The sequence below is a fragment of the Bos javanicus genome, chromosome 24 (genome assembly GCF_032452875.1).
Source record: "Bos javanicus breed banteng chromosome 24, ARS-OSU_banteng_1.0, whole genome shotgun sequence".
Lineage (NCBI taxonomy): Eukaryota > Metazoa > Chordata > Mammalia > Artiodactyla > Bovidae > Bos > Bos javanicus.
In genome coordinates this window covers 44,461,455-44,480,218 of record NC_083891.1, presented here as the reverse complement: position 1 = coordinate 44,480,218, position 18,764 = coordinate 44,461,455, and the positions used below count along the sequence as shown (strand labels likewise).

At 44.5% G+C, this 18,764-nt stretch overlaps 1 protein-coding gene across 4 annotated transcripts in view; it reads right to left on the bottom strand.

Annotated features, from left to right (window-relative positions):
* The window catches only part of SETBP1 (SET binding protein 1), a 408,271-nt gene that overhangs the window by 200,939 nt on the left and 188,568 nt on the right, over window positions 1–18,764 (bottom strand). For all 4 annotated transcript variants that reach the window (XM_061400044.1, XM_061400047.1, XM_061400048.1 and 1 more), the window contains exon 3: window positions 856–909. In XM_061400044.1, the coding sequence (XP_061256028.1) occupies window positions 856–909 (54 nt within the window). The remainder of the gene's footprint in view (window positions 1–855; window positions 910–18,764) is intronic.

The window sequence follows — 18,764 nt, the reverse complement described above, 5'->3', positions numbered from 1 at the left end:
GTACCTGCTTTGCCTTTGGGAGTCCCTGCAGAGGTGCGGCAGGTGGGGTCTTGGGCAGCACTGAGTTGTGACAGGAAGTTTCCCACTCAAAGGGGAACAGAGGCAGGGGTGAGATATCTCATTTCTTGCTCTTGGATTTATCTGTCTTTGCACACACATTCTATCTACACTGGGATCCATGCGGAACACAAGGACTGTGTGTGTCTGGTATGCATTTGTGTGTGTGTGGCGGGGGTGGGGGGTGGGTTATGCATTTGTGTGGAGACAGTAAGCTTCCTTTCAAAGACAGGCAAGGTGATTTTCCATCTTCAAGGCTGCCAGGAAGGTCCCAAGAGAGACTTTGCCTGTGCCTCTTGTCGCTTGCTCATAGTGACCTCCAAAAAGCATTCTGGCCAGAGATAATAATGGCCCATTTTCTACCCAAGATCAGCAAAACTCAACCATCTGCCTCTGCGGAGTCTGAGATTACCTGGCCCCCAGACTGTGGCTACAAGGCATTCTCTCACAAAGATTTCACAAATGGGAGTACCCAGTACCAAAGAGGAGAAATGCAGGAGAAATCCCACCTTCTACATTCTTGGTTTAACCCTTTCCTATGCTGAATCACCCACCACCACACATTCCAAGCAGCTTGGTCTACTCTCTTTCACACTATAAAATATTAAGGAAGCAGAAAGAGGTGGTTTTGTTTGTGATGAGTTGAGAGGAGCCAGTGGGAGATGACAAACTACCACGTCACTGTCAAGGCTGGTTCCCTGAGTCAGAGACACTGGAAATCCAAGGTGGGGGTTTGTGCCCTGGTGCCAACTTTGTTTTCTCACAACCAAAATTCATAAAAGGATCAGTGGAACTTACTTGTGGCTGAAATCCTTTGAGGTCGCTGGCTGCAAGGTCACTGGCTGTGAGGAGCTGGAAAAGAACAAAGAAGTCTTCCTTAGTGATACCTCTCAACAGTTTGCATACAGCGTCCCCAGGACAACTGATCAGCAATGGATCAGACCGAGCCCAGAGCCATGGCTAACTAGCAGAACCACAAAAGGCAAATGCAGTGCTTCTGGGCTAGTAGCCTGGAAGCAATGGCCTTTTCAGCTTCTGTCTACTCTATTTCTGACTGTCTCTGCTGCCTTCTATCTTCTTTCCAGGTGCGATCAATCCTTCAGTCTTAAGTTAGGCAGCATGAACTATGAATGGATTCCAACGGATCCACAGAGTCTCTGAGATTGTAAATACAAATTGCATGTGAGTTCACACACTTCTTTAGGGAGAGGGTCCCTGACTTCCTTCCTACTATCAAATTATCCTGTGATATCACAAGTAAAAGAGACAGTTAAAGGCCCATCTCCTCCAAGAGAGCTGTTGCTTCTTCCTCCTCTTTTTTAAAAATCAGACCAGTGAAAATGGCCCTATCCTCTCCCCAGCTGCACGTAACTCAGTTTCCCTTTACTGTATGTTGCCTTTCATTTTCTATACTTTTGAAATATTCAGAGTTTATCAGTCCAACTATCATGAACAATGTTGATAGATAAGTAGGCTATGTACATTCTGTATCTGTGTGTTCAATCCATATTAAAGGGTAAAGTTAAGGTTTTAATACGTTCGCATGCTATCCAGAAAACACTCAGTGGAGTCCTAAGATGAATTAATAAAATACTCACATTCTTAATTGTTGCTCAAAAATGCTGGGAAAGCGGGATAAAGAGAGAAGAGGCAGATGCTTATTTTGATTCAAGGAGTGTGACTGCTTGCTAGCTTTGTTAGGCCTGGAGAGCGTTTGTGAAAAATAAGAGAGATTTCATGTTTGCTGTAACAATATTTTGTTTGGTTCAGGAAAGAGAGGAAGTCATGCTGGGCTGCAGTGCCTCCAGCCTTAGAAAAGCTCTTTAGCTCAGAAAAGTTCAACTGAGCTCATTGCTCTTTAGGCAATGACTTTGCCTAAAATGATGCACAAAGTGGTGTAAATTCTGGGATAGAATAGGAAGGAGATGGAGATTGCAAAAGCTGTACCTCTCTCCCTACACCTAGGCCTGCAGGTAGCTTCCCGCTGCACCCCCCAACCCCAGGGGACGTGGAATTTGCCTGGAAAGGTGGCACTATCCTGAGAGAGAGGCAGCTCAGCCCCTCTGACTGCAAACACAGCCACCAACAAGCCACAAGGGCACGTGATGAGACACTGGGGCCGGAACATAATTATAAGACATCTCTGCCTGCAAGGAACATACAATTTGGTCCAAGGGTAAGACACGCATGTGTCAGTTTGAGTAGAGTGTTAGTGTCAAACTGTGAACAACGTAGGGCAAGAAAGGTCAGGGTGGGGTTACTAAAATAAGAGTTTGAACTGAGCCTTGAAAAGGGCAAGGTGGAAATGCAGGGAGCCCCTTCAGGTGGGCAGTGGGAAGAAGACATGGGAAAGGGGTTTACCAACCCCAGCAGGCAGCTCACTCTGCATTATCCCCTGCCAGCCATGGCGTGCTTTAAGGAAGAAGGGAGGGAATCAGTATCGTGGTTGCTACTTTATAGAATTTTTTTTTTTTTACAGAATTTTTTTTAATCTTAAAACTCCTTCATGAGATAGAAAGTATCTCCACTTTATGGATGGGAAAATTGAGACTTTGGGAGGTTAAATAGCCTTTTTTAGGTCACACAGGTACGGCAGGAACTCTTCTACTGCCTTTTTACAAGGTTTACGAGACAACAGAAGTGAAAGCCAAACATCCAGTTCTTCCTAGTCCTGAGATGCTGCAACAGAAATAAACCACAGGGATGTTCAGAGCATCTTAGCATTCACACTATTTTGGCAAATCAGAGGCTTGGGATTGAGTAATGATCATATCCAGGTTGAATGGAAATAGAGATATGGCATTTTGGGTTATTATTCCTAATGTCCCAAGCTCAACAAAATTAGGATCTATCCCACCCTCGCTGGAAAACTTATATCCTTTTCCCTTCTCTTAGAAAAGCAAAAGATGCATAAAATTTAGTTCTTTTTTCTTTCTTGGCTGTGCCGCATAGCATGTAGAATCTTAGTTCTTTGACCAGGTATCAAACCTGTGCCCTCTGTGGTGGAAGCACAGAGTCCTAACCACTGGACCGCCAGGGAATTCCTACAATTTAGGTCTTAATTATTTAAAGTTTTATCTTGTGCTGTTGTGTGTGTGTGTGTGTGTGTGTGTTTAAATTTTCCTTTTTTTAGCCTAAACAAGCCCATGCACAACAAGACAATGGTTTATATCTCACATAACTATTGCATTTCTCAAGAAAAGTCTTGACGTACAATTAGTCATCGAATGCCTGTTGGTCAAATAGTGGGGAATACTGTCAAACTAGAGGTGAGGACTAGAATGACTAAATTGCTGAGATGTCTGAGAGACAGCCTATGACATCCTTCAAGTTGACAAGAGGAAATGACACCTAGAATGCACAGCACCTAGAGCACTTCCTGCATGAAGTAAGCATTCAAATATCCAGATGAATTAATCAGCTCCAACATGGGAACAAATCCTTCTATATCCATGATAGATTTTACTAGAGAATATCAGCTTATGCTTCCATGCACGAGTCAAGGTTAAATTGAAGAAAGAACAGTATGGGCAAAATATAAACCACACTCCTTAAACACACCCCTTTCTATAGCTGATTGTTTCATAGGTGATTCCACATTCTGCACCCAGGAAACGAGAAAGAACTGGTCCTCAGGCACTGAAGTGTGGAGCTCAGGTGCAGATTAGAAATACACAACGGGAAGTTCAATATTTCAGAATTGAAGACCACCTAGATCTGGACCCCCAAAAAAGACTTCTAGTCTTACAAAAAAGACTTCCAGTCTTGTCAGAACTTGAAAGAGACAGCCAAAGTTCCCTGGATGGATGAGGAAATCACTGTGTCTCCAGGCAGCTCAGGAGCCACCTCTGCTGGGCAACTAGAGGAGCAGAGGTGGTATAGACAGAAGATCCCCACTCTGTCCATCTCTCCCTCCTTTCAACCAGCACAGTTCAGCTTTTCTTTTTCATGTAAATAGTTTCATTTGAGAACAAATGTTCTGCCACTAAAACAAATTTGAAACCTCTAGACTAAGTCCTTGTTTTGCACAAAGTTGAGAAGTGGCTTCTTCAAGCCCACTGCTAAGCTAACAACAAGCCTGTGTGGGTCCATGACCCCTGGCCCTCTGCAGAAATATCCACAAGTGACTGTCTTGGTCCGGTCCAAGCCTCACACCCAGGCATGCCTGGTTGCTGGCCTCTGTCCTGAAGGTAGGGAAGATGGGCTCAGCACTCAGGAGAGGCGGAGGCATGGCCAAGAAGAGATGAGAATGTTCTTCCATAAGGAGTGTCCTCAAAAGCACTGATACAGACCATCCAAACTGTCCCCCACAACCAGATCCCGTCCTCATCCCGTCCCACAGGACAACAGTTCACTACTCGGAGCATCCTAGCTGTGTGGGGAGGGATTCAGGACAGGGGAGGCAGAGAGGGAGGAAAATTCAATCCTCCCTAGCTCTGGGGACTTCAATCAGGCTAGCAGTAATGAAAAGGATCCTGCCTTTTCCCAGGATGGCTGAATGTCTGCACTGCTCCCAGCAAGAGAGCTGGGCGGGTGTAGGGGAGAAGGGCAGACGGAATTACATTTAAAAGGCAAAGGAAGGAGAAAATTCTTTCATCTCCCTGGTGGAGCTGGGCAGTGATCCTGGGGCCCTGTCTCAGACCGTTCTCATTCCTGACACGTCTCCCTGCTCTCTGCAACAGTCCACATTCAGAACATTGGGACGATGACCCTGCTTTCCATTTTGGAGGAGCTGTACTTTCTCTCTTGGCGCAAGCTCAGTTTTTTTTCTGGGTCTCTCTAAGCCCAAAGGGCAGGCTGGGGAGCAGGGGGGGTTAGAGGAAGATGAAGACAGCTGTGGGCCCCTCGGGTGAGAGAAACAACTTTCGTTGCACAGGCATTCCGTTTGCACTCCTCTCGCACCCAGTTCACTGGATGGGATCCCTTTACTTCCGGTCCGGCATCAGAAGTCACCCCCAGCACAGCTGCAGCCAGCATCACCCTGGGACCTCCATGGGCCTCAGACTGCCTCTCAAACAGCTTCCTTTTCACCTGCTAAAGTCTACAGCTTCCAGAGCTTCCTTCAAAGGAGGGGAGGAGGCTGCTCCACTTTGCTCTGTGACCTCCAGCCCCATCACTTCCCCTCATCAAAAGGACACACCACATCTGGGTAGGGTGGGGCCTAGTATGTCTCCACCAGTGCCTCTGGCTGACCCAGGACACAGGCGTCTAGGAATGGAATTCCTGATACAACACGGGCGGGGGGTTCACACTCGACATGTGGCTGAAAGGATCTCAGCCTTGTAGACACGCAGCTGGACGCAACGAAGCCTGGCTGTGCTAGGGATGCTCTGGGTCATTTGCTCTTCTCCAATATCCACTTGACGTGGGCCAGAAAAGCAGATGACAACATGTGAGATGGACGGGTGGCAGGATGGATGGGTGGGTGGTAGATCCGGAGGTAGGCAGGTACACAGATAAAGGAACAGGGCAAAGACTGCTTTGGGAGAACAAATGACCCTAATTCAAATTTCCCTTAAAGACACCATCCTTTCATTAAGTATGCTTTTTATCTCATCTGTCCTCTTTTCAATCTATTCTCCTTTCCCTTTCCTATTTTTGTAGGAAACGGATGTTTTTTCCCCTCTTCATGTTGTGAAGCTTTCACTTGCTTCTTACTTTGGCTACAGGATGGACCATGAACTGCATCTCACCCCAATTTCTCAAACCACGGAACAGTTGGGGATAGCCTGTGTGTAAGGCTGCGTTCCAGGAAGCAACACAAACACCCAATTATGTGTGCGATTGGAGTTGTTAGGAATCAACTAGAAACTGGGGCCCAGAAAGAGTGACTTAACCAGCGGACAAATCAGAAGCAACAAAGCCAACCATATGTATGCAACTCAAAGAAAGATTTAGATGATCTAATACCCGGGGCTGGGAGACTCAAAAGTGGGAGGGAAGAGCAGCAAAGTAAGTCAGGGCTTAAGACAGAGTAAAGGAAAGAAAGCTAAGGAAGAAAGCTTGGTTTCTACCAAGCAAAAGGCTCTGGAACCAACCATGAGTAAGCCTGCAACAGAGTTCCAGGAACACAAAAGGAAATGTGGACACTGAATTAAGAAAGGTAAAACAGAACCACCGGGTTGCTATTCCTCACAGGATGATAGCTGGGACACTGCTGCACGAAAGTTTAGACTCAGAGGGTAAAAACTCACGTCCTGGCCCCGGGTCTGCCTCCACTCACTATGGGATCTGTTTTGGTGTCGCTTCACCTATTCAGGTCTCATTTTACCATGTATAATATGAATTCCACGTTTCTTCTGGCCCCACAGTTTCAGTACCCCAGTCTCTCTAACCTCAGGGATAAAAGAGGTGTGATGGACTTTATCTAGTCTCCTCTCTCTCTTTTCTTCCAGGAATTCTCCCCCACAAAACACTTCTAAGAGGCTGTCTACACTCTCTGGAAGGATTCCTAATCAGAAGGACAGACAGGAGGGCAAAGAGATAGTCCTGCACTGTGTCTCTATTACTGGTGTGCAAATAGGAATTTAGACAGATGGTCACTCAAGCTGCTACACGGGGTCACCATCCCAGAGAGGCTGTGGTCACATCCACATCCAAACCAAAGGTAAACAACCTTACAATTCGGAAAGCGTCCATCCTAGCTGCCAAAGCATGCAGGGTGGGCGGTGCAGGGGCCAGGCAGCCAGCTTCTTCACAGCCTAACTTACACACTTGAAGTGGCCATCCTAGCTGGGCTGAGTGTCCTTTTGCTAAATCCCTCAGCTAAATCCCTTTAGCCTCTAGGAATTTTAAAGGTTAAACCTGAAACCACTGATACCTCCAGTCTTAATTTCAGGCTCTGTTCCAAAGAGCAACGAGGATGACTAATAATAACTGAATATAACCCCAAGCAAGTCTGGTCTTGATGGCTTATACTTTTCTTTTATTATTTTTTAAATAATGGGATTCTAATATTTATAGATGAGATCTGTAACAAATTCCCCTAGACATGCAGCCAAAAGAGCTCTTACATTGCTTTTAAAGATTCTACGTGTGATCCTGTACATAGAACCTATGCTCTTAGAATGGTGTGCATATTTGGTTGCTGTCCAAGTCACAGTTATAATATTTCAACTTCTGGGTGAGCATGTATTCAATCCTTCTTGCAGATTAGAGCTACAAGTACCAAGCCTAACAACAGAAGAGGCCTCTGAATGCGCTAATCTGGAACTCACTGAGACAAAAAGTCTTATTTCGTGTAATATGAATCTGGTGAACCTATAGAAGCTCCTCCTGCCCTTTTTGAACTTCCCAGTAAAATTCTTTTTAAATGCCTTGTTCTGCCGACCAAAGAAACTGGATTTCATGGATGAAGGGCATCTTGTGTGGAGTTGGGTGGGAAGTTTACAGAGGTAAATTTGGTATAAACTAATGACATGAATGTCCATATCCTCATTTATTATCCATTTTGGTAAAAAGTAGCTCAGGAGGATTAAGTCATTTCTGGGGTTCCACCATTTGCAGGTGGGGGGAGGCATGGAAACCTGGTTTGGTGAACGCACGTTCCCTTCCACTACATCACAATACTTCATGATGCCCCCCACTACTTTTGTAGTGTCTATTAATAGAAGGTCTATCAGGTCCTCTATGATGCCTCTGATATTTCAAAATGAACCATGCAAAGGACAGATAGAGAACAGTGGTTTTCAGATTGTGCCCCAAGGAGCTTTGGATTCTAAACAAGGGATTGCAAAGTGGGTGAGAGAAGATGAGTTGGGGAGATCCAGGTCCCCATCCCACTTTAGCCAGAATGCCACACTTTCACTGGCATTTTATATGGAATTTCCATTTAAGATCTAGTTGATTGAAAACTATAAAAAAGAAAATTTGAAAGTGCATATCTTAAAAGACAAGGCCCCTACGTAGTGAACAAGCCACTCTGATGCTAACAGAATATACCTGGAGTAAGAGAATTAACCAGCTTACCTCTTTAAAGATGCTCAGAGAGAAATCTCTTACTAGGAGTGGAATGGATGTGTGACCAGACCTCATTGTAAGAAATCAGCCTTTTTAATACTTGCCATGAGTTACTCATTGGGAAAATGCTTTCTCTTTCCTTTCCACTTTGTGCAGGCAGTGATGTCTATTTTTTTTTTTTTCCATCTGAAGTTCAGCAGACTACATACTTAAGAAAGCATAACTAGGTACTTCTCCGGTGGTCCAGTGGTTAAGACTCCATGCTCCCAAGGCACAGGACCCAGGTTCAATCCCTGGTCAGGGAAGTAGATTCCAAATGCCACAACTAAGAGTTTGCGTATAGCAACACAACTAAAGATCCTGCATGCCCCAACTAAGACCTGGTGCAGTCAAATAAATAATAAATAAAATAAATTTAAAAAAGAAATCATAACTAACATCAGAAAAGAAAGGAGCTAAGGACATGTTGCTTTCCAGGAGCATGATCTGGGCTGTTGGTTCTTTTCTTTGAACAAAATGCAAAATTCACATTGCATCAGAAGCGTCCATGAGCTATTCCCAAAGTCTATAAAGGCCAGGAAAGGAGGTTGCCCTCACTGAACATCACAAGTGAAGCTGGATACTAGGGAAGAACCCACCCTCATCTCTGCCTTTTCATCCGGTACCTCATTTCTGCTTCAAACTGACCAGATGATCTGCTCATTTGGCTCCAAGACTAGTATTAAAGTTTTCTAATGCATCTCCTTGGCAAATCCAAGGGAACTGATTTACACCCCTAGGCTCAGTCAGCAGCAGAGAATGGAAAAGTCAGAAGGTGCTTGCTTCAGAGAGCATCCGAGCACTGGAGTCAAAAGCTTGGCTCCTCAGCTCAGTGTAGCCAATTTGGCTGAGACTCTGTGTCTCTCAGGCCAAGTCTAGAGCAATTAATCACAATTACAGGTGAATATCTAAAAGGGATAAAGTCCAGCTGGATCCAGTAGAGAGAGCTGAGCCTTGTAGCTGAAGGTAGCCACAGCTTTTGTAAGCCACAGGTAAAGTGGAAGAATCTCCTCCTTTGAAAGCCTACCCTGAACTCTTGGCAATTATGATAAAAAAAAAAAATATTATTTTTTAGGATCTACTTTGGCCCTTTATTGTACCAGGTAGATGCTTTAACTTAGTATTCCTCTTAATCTTTACGTTATTAATGTAGGACAGTATCATTTTTCACCAGTTCACAGTTGAGTAAACTGAAGCTCAAATTGGTTAACTGATTTACCCAGAGTTATGAGAGCAAAAAGTAGCAGAAGTGGAATTTGAACATAGCTCTGAAATCGTGCCAAGTCCATTCCTCTGTCTAAGGCATCCATGACCCCCTCTGGAACCACTAAATGGAACGGTGCTTTCTCCCTCCCTTTGGTGTCAGGGTCTCATCCCCGGCCCAGGGACATTGGAACCACAGCCAGTCAGACCCCAGATGACCCATCATGCATGGAACAGCCAGACTTCTCACTTCCCGTCAGCCCCACACAGGCTCACGGTACAGGCATCTAAGGTAACATCTTGATCTTCCCCTCACATTTCTCTGAATTCAAGTTGACTTTTCCCAAAGGAGCTTCGTTCCTGAACCCTGACTGACCAAGGACTCACAGGGTCTGCACTGATACATCATGTGGCTATTCTCTCCCTAACCAAGTTCAGGCCCTTTGCCTCCCTCCCTGCTTCCCTTCCTCCCTTCCTCCTTTCCTTTTTTTCTTCTAGCTAATAGAATGTTTGGAGATGGAAACGGCAACCCACTCCAGTATTCTTGCCTGGAAAATTCCATGGACAGAGGAACCTGGTGGGCTACAGTCTGTGGGGTAGCAAAGCATTGGCCACAAATGAGCACATCAGCAATACAGGGTTTGCAGTATAGTACAGGTACAAAAATAGAAATATAGATCAATGTAACAGGACAGAAAGCACAGAGATAAACCCACACCTCTATGGTCACCTAATCTATGACAAAGAGACAAAAATATACAATAGAGAAAAGACAGTCTCTTCAGTAAGTGGTGCTGGGAAAATTATATGTAACAGGTATATGTAAAAGAATGAAATGAAAACACTCTCTAACACCATACACAAAAATAAACTCAAAATGGATCAAAGACTTAAATGTAAGACCAGATATGATAAAACTCTTAGAGAAAAACATAGGCAGAATACTCTTTGACACAAATTGCAGCAAGATCTTTTTTAACCTACCTCCTAGAGTAATGAAAATAAAAACAAAAATAAACAATTGAGACTTAATTAAACTTAAAAGCTTTTGCACAACAAAGGAAACCATAAACAAAATGAGAAGACAACCCTCAGAATGGGAGCAAATATTTGCAAATGAAGCAACTGACAAGGGATTAATCTCCAAAATTTACAAATAACTCATGCAACTCAATATCAAGAAAGCAAACAACCCAATCTAAAAATGAGTGGAAGATTTCAGTAGGCATTTCTCCAAAGAAGACATACAGTTGGCCAATAAACACATGAAAAGATGCTCAATATCACTAATAATTAGAGAAATGCAAATAAAAATTATAAGTTATCACCTCACACTAGCAGAATGACCATCATCAAAAAATTCTACAAACAATAAATGCTGGAGAGGGTGTACAGAAGAGGGAACCCTCTTATACTGTTGGTGGGAATGTAAATTGATACAGCCACTATAAAGAACAGTATGGAGGTCCTTTACTAAAAATAGAACTACCATACGATCCAGCAATCCCACTCCTGGGCATATACCCAGAGAAAACCATACATGTATCAAAAATATACACGCACCCTGATACTCAGTGCATCACTACTTCCAAAAGCCAGCTCATGGAAGGAACCTAAATGTGCATCAACAGAGGACTGGATGAAGAAGATGTGGTACTTATATACAATGGAGTATTACTTAGCCATCTAAAGGAACAGAACTGTGCCATTTGCAGAGATGTGGATGGACCTAGAGACTGTCATACGGAGTGAAGTAAGTCAGAAAGAGAAAAACAAATATTGTAGAATATTGCTTATACATGGAAACTAGAAAAATGACACGGGTGAACTTATCCGCAAAGTAGAAATAAAGACACTGACATAGAGAACATAAGTATCAATACCAAGGGACGGGGGGAAGGGGAAGTGGAATGAGTTGGGAGATTGGGATGGACATATATACACTACCATGTATAAAACAGATAACTAATGAGAACTTTCTGTATAACACAAGGAACTCTACTCAGTGCTCTCTGGGGACCTAAATGGGAAAGAATCCAAAAAAGAGGAGTTACATGTACACATAGAGCTGGTTCACTTTGCTTCACAGAAGAAACTAACACAACATTATAAAGCAACTATATCCCAATAAAGATTAATAAATCAAAATTAAATATTCTTGAACTATAGAAATTAAAAAAAAAAAGACAGTCTTTGTTTACCAAATACATCTGCTTACAGTTTTTCATTAGAAAGATTACTAAGTCTTTTTAAGGATGTAAATCAGGTTATTTGCTTATTTATTTTAATTAACCAAGGGGAACTTGTTTGTTTATATTCCTTGCTAGTGGTTGAAATGAAAATGACTTTGAGACTCTATTTGAAAACTGTTTGCGCAATTACCATGCAATCTCTTTCACAAATGGTCCTGCTCTTGCACTCTAAGACTGTACAATGTTACAGCCATCGTATGTGCTGTGTACTTACTTGGCCTGCCATTTCCTAGGACAGGGTCTCCTTGAGGACTGAGTCATGTGGCTGCTTCCAGAATGATTCTTCACCATTAAAGATATTCTACAGCGTCTGCCACAGCTTTCTAATGATGTTCTCCAGTATATTAAGCCAACAGAACACCCTTGGAAAACAGGACTAGAGTCCTAGCATAACAACTTTGAAGAAGGCATGGTTCTCTTCAGAGAGAGAACCTCTGAATATCTATCCTGGGAGTTTGTTAAAACTCTGTTCCTCGTGTATTTTATATAGGACTTCTGGAAGTAGCTGGTTCACCAAAAATTCTTTTCTGCCTGGGTGTGTATGTATCTACTTCACATAGTCCTGCTTCAACTAACTGTTCGCTAAAAATGGTTTCTTATGATTTTACTCTCAAGAATAAGATCATCTATCTGGAAAACAGATATTTTCTTTTCATCAAAAGCCATCATATGTGGACTATATCTCCCTGCATCTCTTCCCCCAGTAAGGTATCCTTTAACTGGTTCTCCCTGAAATCACATGTGTGCCTGACTCACGGTCCACATGGTTTTGGACAAGCCTGCTCAGAATTTCTGGCTGGCTCAGTGGGGCAGGGTAATCTCTAGACACTGCTCAGTGAGGCTGCACAAAATGAATGCAACACACAGATGCTGTATCAGCAGGACTGGGAGTGGCTGCTAACTTAGTCTGAAACCCCCTTAGTAATCATATGGCCGAGGCCTTTATTTATAGCACAAAGGACCCACCAAGGGACTGACAATGTTCACTTTCAGGGCTACACTTGGCAATTCATCTGGTGACCTTGGGCAAGTCATGTCCCTGCCTGGCCCTCAGTATTTCATGCCTGACATGGGAAACTCTGTAAGATCACCTCATGATCTGACAAGCTGTGAATCTGGAAAAGGCTACGGATGGCCCTGCTCCTCACCCAAAGCACCATCAGGCATCGCATAAACTGTGGATTACTAAAGGTACTTGGGAGTGAGTTGTCATAGCAAAATGGTGGAGTGGCAGAGTGGAAGGAGAGGCAGGACCCTGGACAGAACTGAGAAGCTGGTGAGGCCTAAGTGTGTGTTTAGGAGAATCCAGGCTCTCCATCTCTTACTGAACTAAGACTTTTAAAGCCAAAAACATCCTTAGGCAAGTCACTGACCAATTTTTTTTTTTTTTGCCTCATTTCCTCCATTCGTCAAACAAGCAGGATGGTTTCTGTCCCTTCATCGTTGGTTTCTATCTTTCATTGTTGTTGAGATGACTAAGTAAGATCATCATTTGAAACGCTTTTAGATCTAGGAGTAAACATATCTCATCAATATCATACTTCACCATTCTTTGGAGAAGTAAGCTGCCTCTTGTCTCTCTCCACATAAGCCTGGTTTTAGGAGAGTATCCATAATCAATCAGTTACTCCATAATCGCACTGTAACTGTTCCCACTACAGCTATTTGCTGTGCTTCATTTCTAACTGGATAAGAAGAATTGGAATCCCCAGGTCTTTTAATTAAAAGAAATTCTAGATCTAAGGAACTGCAGCTAAGAATAGAGGTAAGAGTAGCCCGTAATTTGGAGGGCACAGGATCTTTTGCTACATCGTGAGTTCTATGGAGCAAGTCTTAACTCTGGGGCAAGAGGAACAAGAGGGTAGGAAGCTGTATCTACCCTTGTTGGATCTAAACACGAGGCACATGTCAGTAGTAGTGGCCTAATCTCCCCCGTTCACCCCAGGGCTTTCCTTGACCTCATGGGATACTAACACACATCCTAATTCTAAAACTCACAAGTTTATTTCCACATAATAACTTGACAATAGGGCTGTCTTTTAATTATTTACCCTCTGTTATCTGTTGAGTGCAGTACTACAGGCGCTCTTCACAGTCATATCACAGGGAACGCTGCTTTTTTCCAAGGTGTAAGTGGCTTTATAAGAGAATGGTGCAGTATGATACTAATAAAATGTCTTTACTCCTAGATCTAAAAACGTTTCAGGTGATGATCTCACTTAATCATCTCAACAACAATGAAACGCTTGAGGGACAGAAACTATCCTGCTTGTTTGACAGATGGAGGAAATGAGGCAAAAAAAAATTGGTCAGTGACTTGCCTAAGGATGTTTTTGGCTTTAGAAGTCTTAGTGTAGAAGGGATCCAGGGGCTGATTATTCAGACCAGCCTCCCTCCAATGTAGGAATCCCCTTTTCTAACTTCTCTGACAGATGGACACCCAGCTTGAATCGTTCTGAGGAAGTGCCGCTCCCTATTTTAGTCTTCAGCAAATTCTACCTTTATTCACTTGAAATATGCCTCAGTAAAACTCATCCCCCTACTTCTGAGGAATAGGAGCTAACTGCCTCTTTTACTGTCAAGATCTCCCCGTTAAACAGGTAATATGAACCCATTTTACAGATGAGGAAACTACTCAGCCCACTCCAGGCCACAGATCTCAAGTTAAGAGCAAGACACTAAACCCAGAGGATTTCAGACACAGCCTCTCCCATAAATTACTCAGTCTTTCCCATGTGCCCACGCTGTAGTATACCTGGTCCTCCTGCCACTGGCCATTCCTAATACATTTGATGACCAGATATATTTATATCCATACAGCCTCAGGTAGAATATCCTAAGGGCTTTTAACTCATCTCCTCTTGGTTTCTGGTGTTGTCATCATCTAGGTTACAAATGCCTCCGCAAAATGTGGCTCTGTGTCAGTGGAAGGAGTAACTGCTACTAACAAGTCTTGTCCTGGAAAAATCTTTAATAACTGACAACTGACTTTCTGGGGGAGAAAAAAAGGCCTGATGTAAGACACTTGCCTATTTCCACAGTGTAAATATTCCCACCAGTTCAAGTCCAATAGATGTGCCCATGCCTCTTGCCACCATGAGCTGGCTGCAGCACACCAGGGTGCCCACGGGACTATCTGCTACAGCCCACTGACCACTGGACTGGAACACAGACTGGTGACTTGAATGAAGCAACGTCCAGAAATTAACATGCTCTCTGTGCAAATCTGTGTATGAAGTAAGCCAAGCTTTTGAATGGAGTAAATGTGAAGGATGCTGATATTCATGAAATAAATTCATTCAATAAATATATATTTTTCTAGGAACTGGGATATAAAAGTTAAAAAAAATCTGTTTTCAACAAGAGAAAATAAAGTAAAATGATAACAATAAAAATAAAATAATGCTGCTGTTGCTGCTAAGTCGCTTCAGTCATATCCGACTCTGTGCAATCCCATAGACGGAAGCCCACAGACAGAAGCCCACCAGGCTACCGTCCCCAGGATTCTCCAGGCAAGAACACTGGAGTGGGTTGCCATTTCTCTCTCCAATGCACGAAAGAGAAAAGTGAAAGTGAAGTTGCTCAGTTGTGTCTGACTCTTAGCGACCCCATGGACTGCAGCCTATGAGGCTCCTCCGTCCATGGGATTTTCCAGGCAAGAGTACCGGAGTGGGGTGCCATTGCCTTCTCTGAAAATAATGCTATAAGCTCTCAAATGTAATAAAAGATGAGAAAAATAAAGCAGAAGCAAGGGGCAGAGTTTAGGATGTACTGCTTTAAAGTAAGCCAGTCAGGAAAGGTCTATCTAACAAGAGAATATCTCAGTAGACAGAAGTAGGGGAGTGAGCTGTGTGATATTTGGAGAACAATGCTAACAGAGGGAACACAGTGTGCATAGTTACTGACACGGACATGAGCTCAGTGTAGTGGTAAAACGGCAAGGAGACCAGTGTCACTGGGGCAGAGTAAGCAAGGGGATGGTGGTGGGAGACGGGCACAGAGCAAGGCCATGCCACACAGAGCCGTCAGGCGTTAGTCCCAAGGTCTCGGTCACAGCATAGCACTCTAAAGGACATGGGGAGTCTTTGGAGGAGAGCAGGGCGTGGGCTTCCCAGGTAGGGCAGGGGTAAAGAATCCGCCTGCCAATGCAGGAGACGTAAGAGACCTGAGTTTGACCCCTGGGCTGGGAAGATCCCCTGGAGAAGAAAACGGCAACCCACTCCAGTATTCTTGCCTGGAAAATTCCATGGATAGAGGAGCCTGGTGGGCTATAATCCTTGGGGTTGCAAAGAGTTGGACACGACTGAACAACTAAATGGAGAAGGCAATGGCACCCCACTCCAGTACTCTTGCCTGTAAAATCCCATGGATGGAGGAGCCTGGTGGGCTGCAGTCCATGGGGTCGCTAAGAGTCGGACACGACTGAACGACTTCACCTTCACTTTTCACTTTCATGTACTGGAGAAGGAAATGGCAACCCTCTCCAGTGTTCTTGCCTGAAGAATCCCAGGGATGGCGGGGCCTGGTGGGTTGCCGTCTATGGGGTCGCACAGAGTCAGACACGACTGAAGGGACTTAGCAGCAGAACAACTAAACACAGCAGAGTTCAGACACAGCACACAATTTGAGTTACACTGTTAAAGGTTTCCCAGCTGCTGTGTCGAGAACAGCTCACAGTATTTGCTGAGGGACTGGCTGTTGAGTGAGAGGGAGAGACAGGCATGAAGGATGACGCCCAGCATTTTGCCTTAGAAAGGATGGAGTTACTTCTAAAAATTGGGAAGTCTGGGGTGGGTGGTGGTGTAAGTATGTTAGCAACCCATGAGTATTAGGTGTGACTGACAAAGAGAACCTCAGTGCAGAACAGATGTGGACAGTAGGCCTGTGGACGCGCTGGGCAAGGAAACCTGAAAGGTATGTGGGATTTATCCAGCGTGTAGGCCATAGTGAGAAATCTGCATTATTAGGGATTCAAGATAAATCCAAGGAAATCTCAGATAAATGTGGTGAACCTGCTATAGTCTGAATGTTTGTTTGTCCCCAAAATCCATGTCAAATCTTGACCCCAAAGTAATGGTATCTGGAGGCAAGGCCTTTCGGAGGGCATGATGTCATGAAGGTAGAACCCTCATGAATGGGACTAGTGCTCTTACCCCCAGGGAGCTGTCTAGCCCTTTCCTCCATGTGAGGACACAGTGAGAAGAACCGAAGCAGGTCCTCACCAGATAACAAGCCACTCAGCACCTTGATCTTGAATTTCCTAGCCTCTAGGACTGTGAGAGATACATTTTTATTTACAAGCCATCTAACTTATAATGGCTTCCCTAGTGGCTCAGTGGTAAAGAACCTGCCTGCCAATGCAGGAGACTGGAGTTCGATCTCTGGGTCAGGAAGATTCCCTGGAGAAGAAAATGGCAACCCCACTCCGATATTCTTGCCTGGGAAATCCCATGGGCAGAGGAGCCTGGAGGGCTACAATTCATGAGGTCTCAAAAGAGTCAGACACGACTTAGTGACTAAACAACAAGCTTATGATAGTTTGCTATAGAAGCTAAAAAGACTAAGAGATGAACCTGGCCCTATTTCATCTCCATCTTGGTTGAATTCGCTGGGTGTGAGTTTTTTCAGACCTGTGGACCCCATGCTCCTTCTTGTTTTCTGGCTCCATTTGGGTCTAAATTTCAACTTTGTCTTATGGAGCCCATGGGAGTACCAAGCCCATGCAGTGTCTACACTCTCCGGATACACCAGTGAACAAATACGATAGAAATACTGACCTCATGAAACTCAAGAGTCTAATCAGGGAGACAATTATTTAGAATAGCAGAAATAAGTGTAATTTAGAGTTGTGACAAGTTAAAAAAAAAAAAAAGTATGGCTAGGGTAGAGAGTTAAGAGCAACCTGATCAAGGGAAGCTTTCTTGAGGAAGCAACAATGCAGCTGAGCTCTGAGGAACAAGCAGACATGGCCAAGCAGAGAACCACGGGAAAGGTACCTCCGGAGATGGAGCGCCATCCTCCAAAGGCCTCGAGCAGAAAAACGATGTGTGAATTGGAAGGGCCTTACAGTCTCTGGGCTTCCCTGATAGTTCAGTTGGTAAAGAATCCGCCTGTAATGCAGGAGACCCTGGTTCGACCCCTGGGTCGGGAAGATCCGCTGGAGAAGGGATAGGCTACCCACTCCAGTATTCTTGGGCTTCCCTTGTGGCTCAGCTGGAAAAGAATATGTCTGCCATGCGGGAGACCTGGGTTCAATCCCTGGGTTGGGAAGACCCCCTGGGAGAAGGGAAAGGCTACCCACTGCAGTATTTTGGCCTGGAGAATTCCATGGACTATATAGTCCATGGGGTCGCAAAGAGTGAGACACAACTGAGTGACTTTCACTACAATCTCTAATGTGAAAAGTAGGCTAGACCGAGGTGAGGCTCCTGAATCCTAACCAAATCCTTGATGCCCAGCACTGTGCCCTCCTTCCATTCATTTACGGTCCCTGGAGCTCATTTTTTTCACCTGGGAAATGGGAACACCGATCAGGCCCATACTGGATTGTCATCAGTCAGGTTCATGTACCTCCTAGCAGCTTAATCTTGAGCTTCTGTTTTCTTATCCATAAAATGTGGGTAACACTAGCTACCTCATAGAGATGTTTAAACAATGAAATACATGCCTGTAAGGAGGCTAGGCAGTCAGTGCTTCATAAAGGTCAGTTGCCCCCCTCTTCTCAGACCCTTAAGGGGTGCAGTGAGGCTCAACTTGCACCACTGAAATGGGATGGTGGGGAGGGCATGTTGTCTCCCACTAACAGGAGCGATGGATGGCGGTAAGCCTCACGCTCGTTCCTCTCCCTTGCCTGCCCCCACGCCCCTGGAGGGCTGTGGGCAAGGTGGAGAGGCTCTGGACATGGCTCTTTTGTGGGTGGGTTTTAAGTGGCCACCTTGGCAGAAGGCTGATACCTTGCCTTCCTGGGCTGAGGGTGAGGGTGGGCAGGAGGTGGTGGGAAAAGCTGGCTCTTCTGTGGAAGCTTTTATTAGAAGTAGGGGATTCCCCAGTGTTCTTTCAAAGTCTTTCGGCCACACAGTAAATGTCCCAAGGTCAAATTTATTAGTGTATCTAACAGCCCCGAGAACTCTTGGCTTCGGTGCTGAATCCCTCTTATCTCCTCTCCCCGCCTGGAGCCTTGCAATTTAGCCAAGGCAGCTGCTCATCCCCCTCCCCCAAATCTGTATACAAAAATAGATACATGCAGGCGGTCAC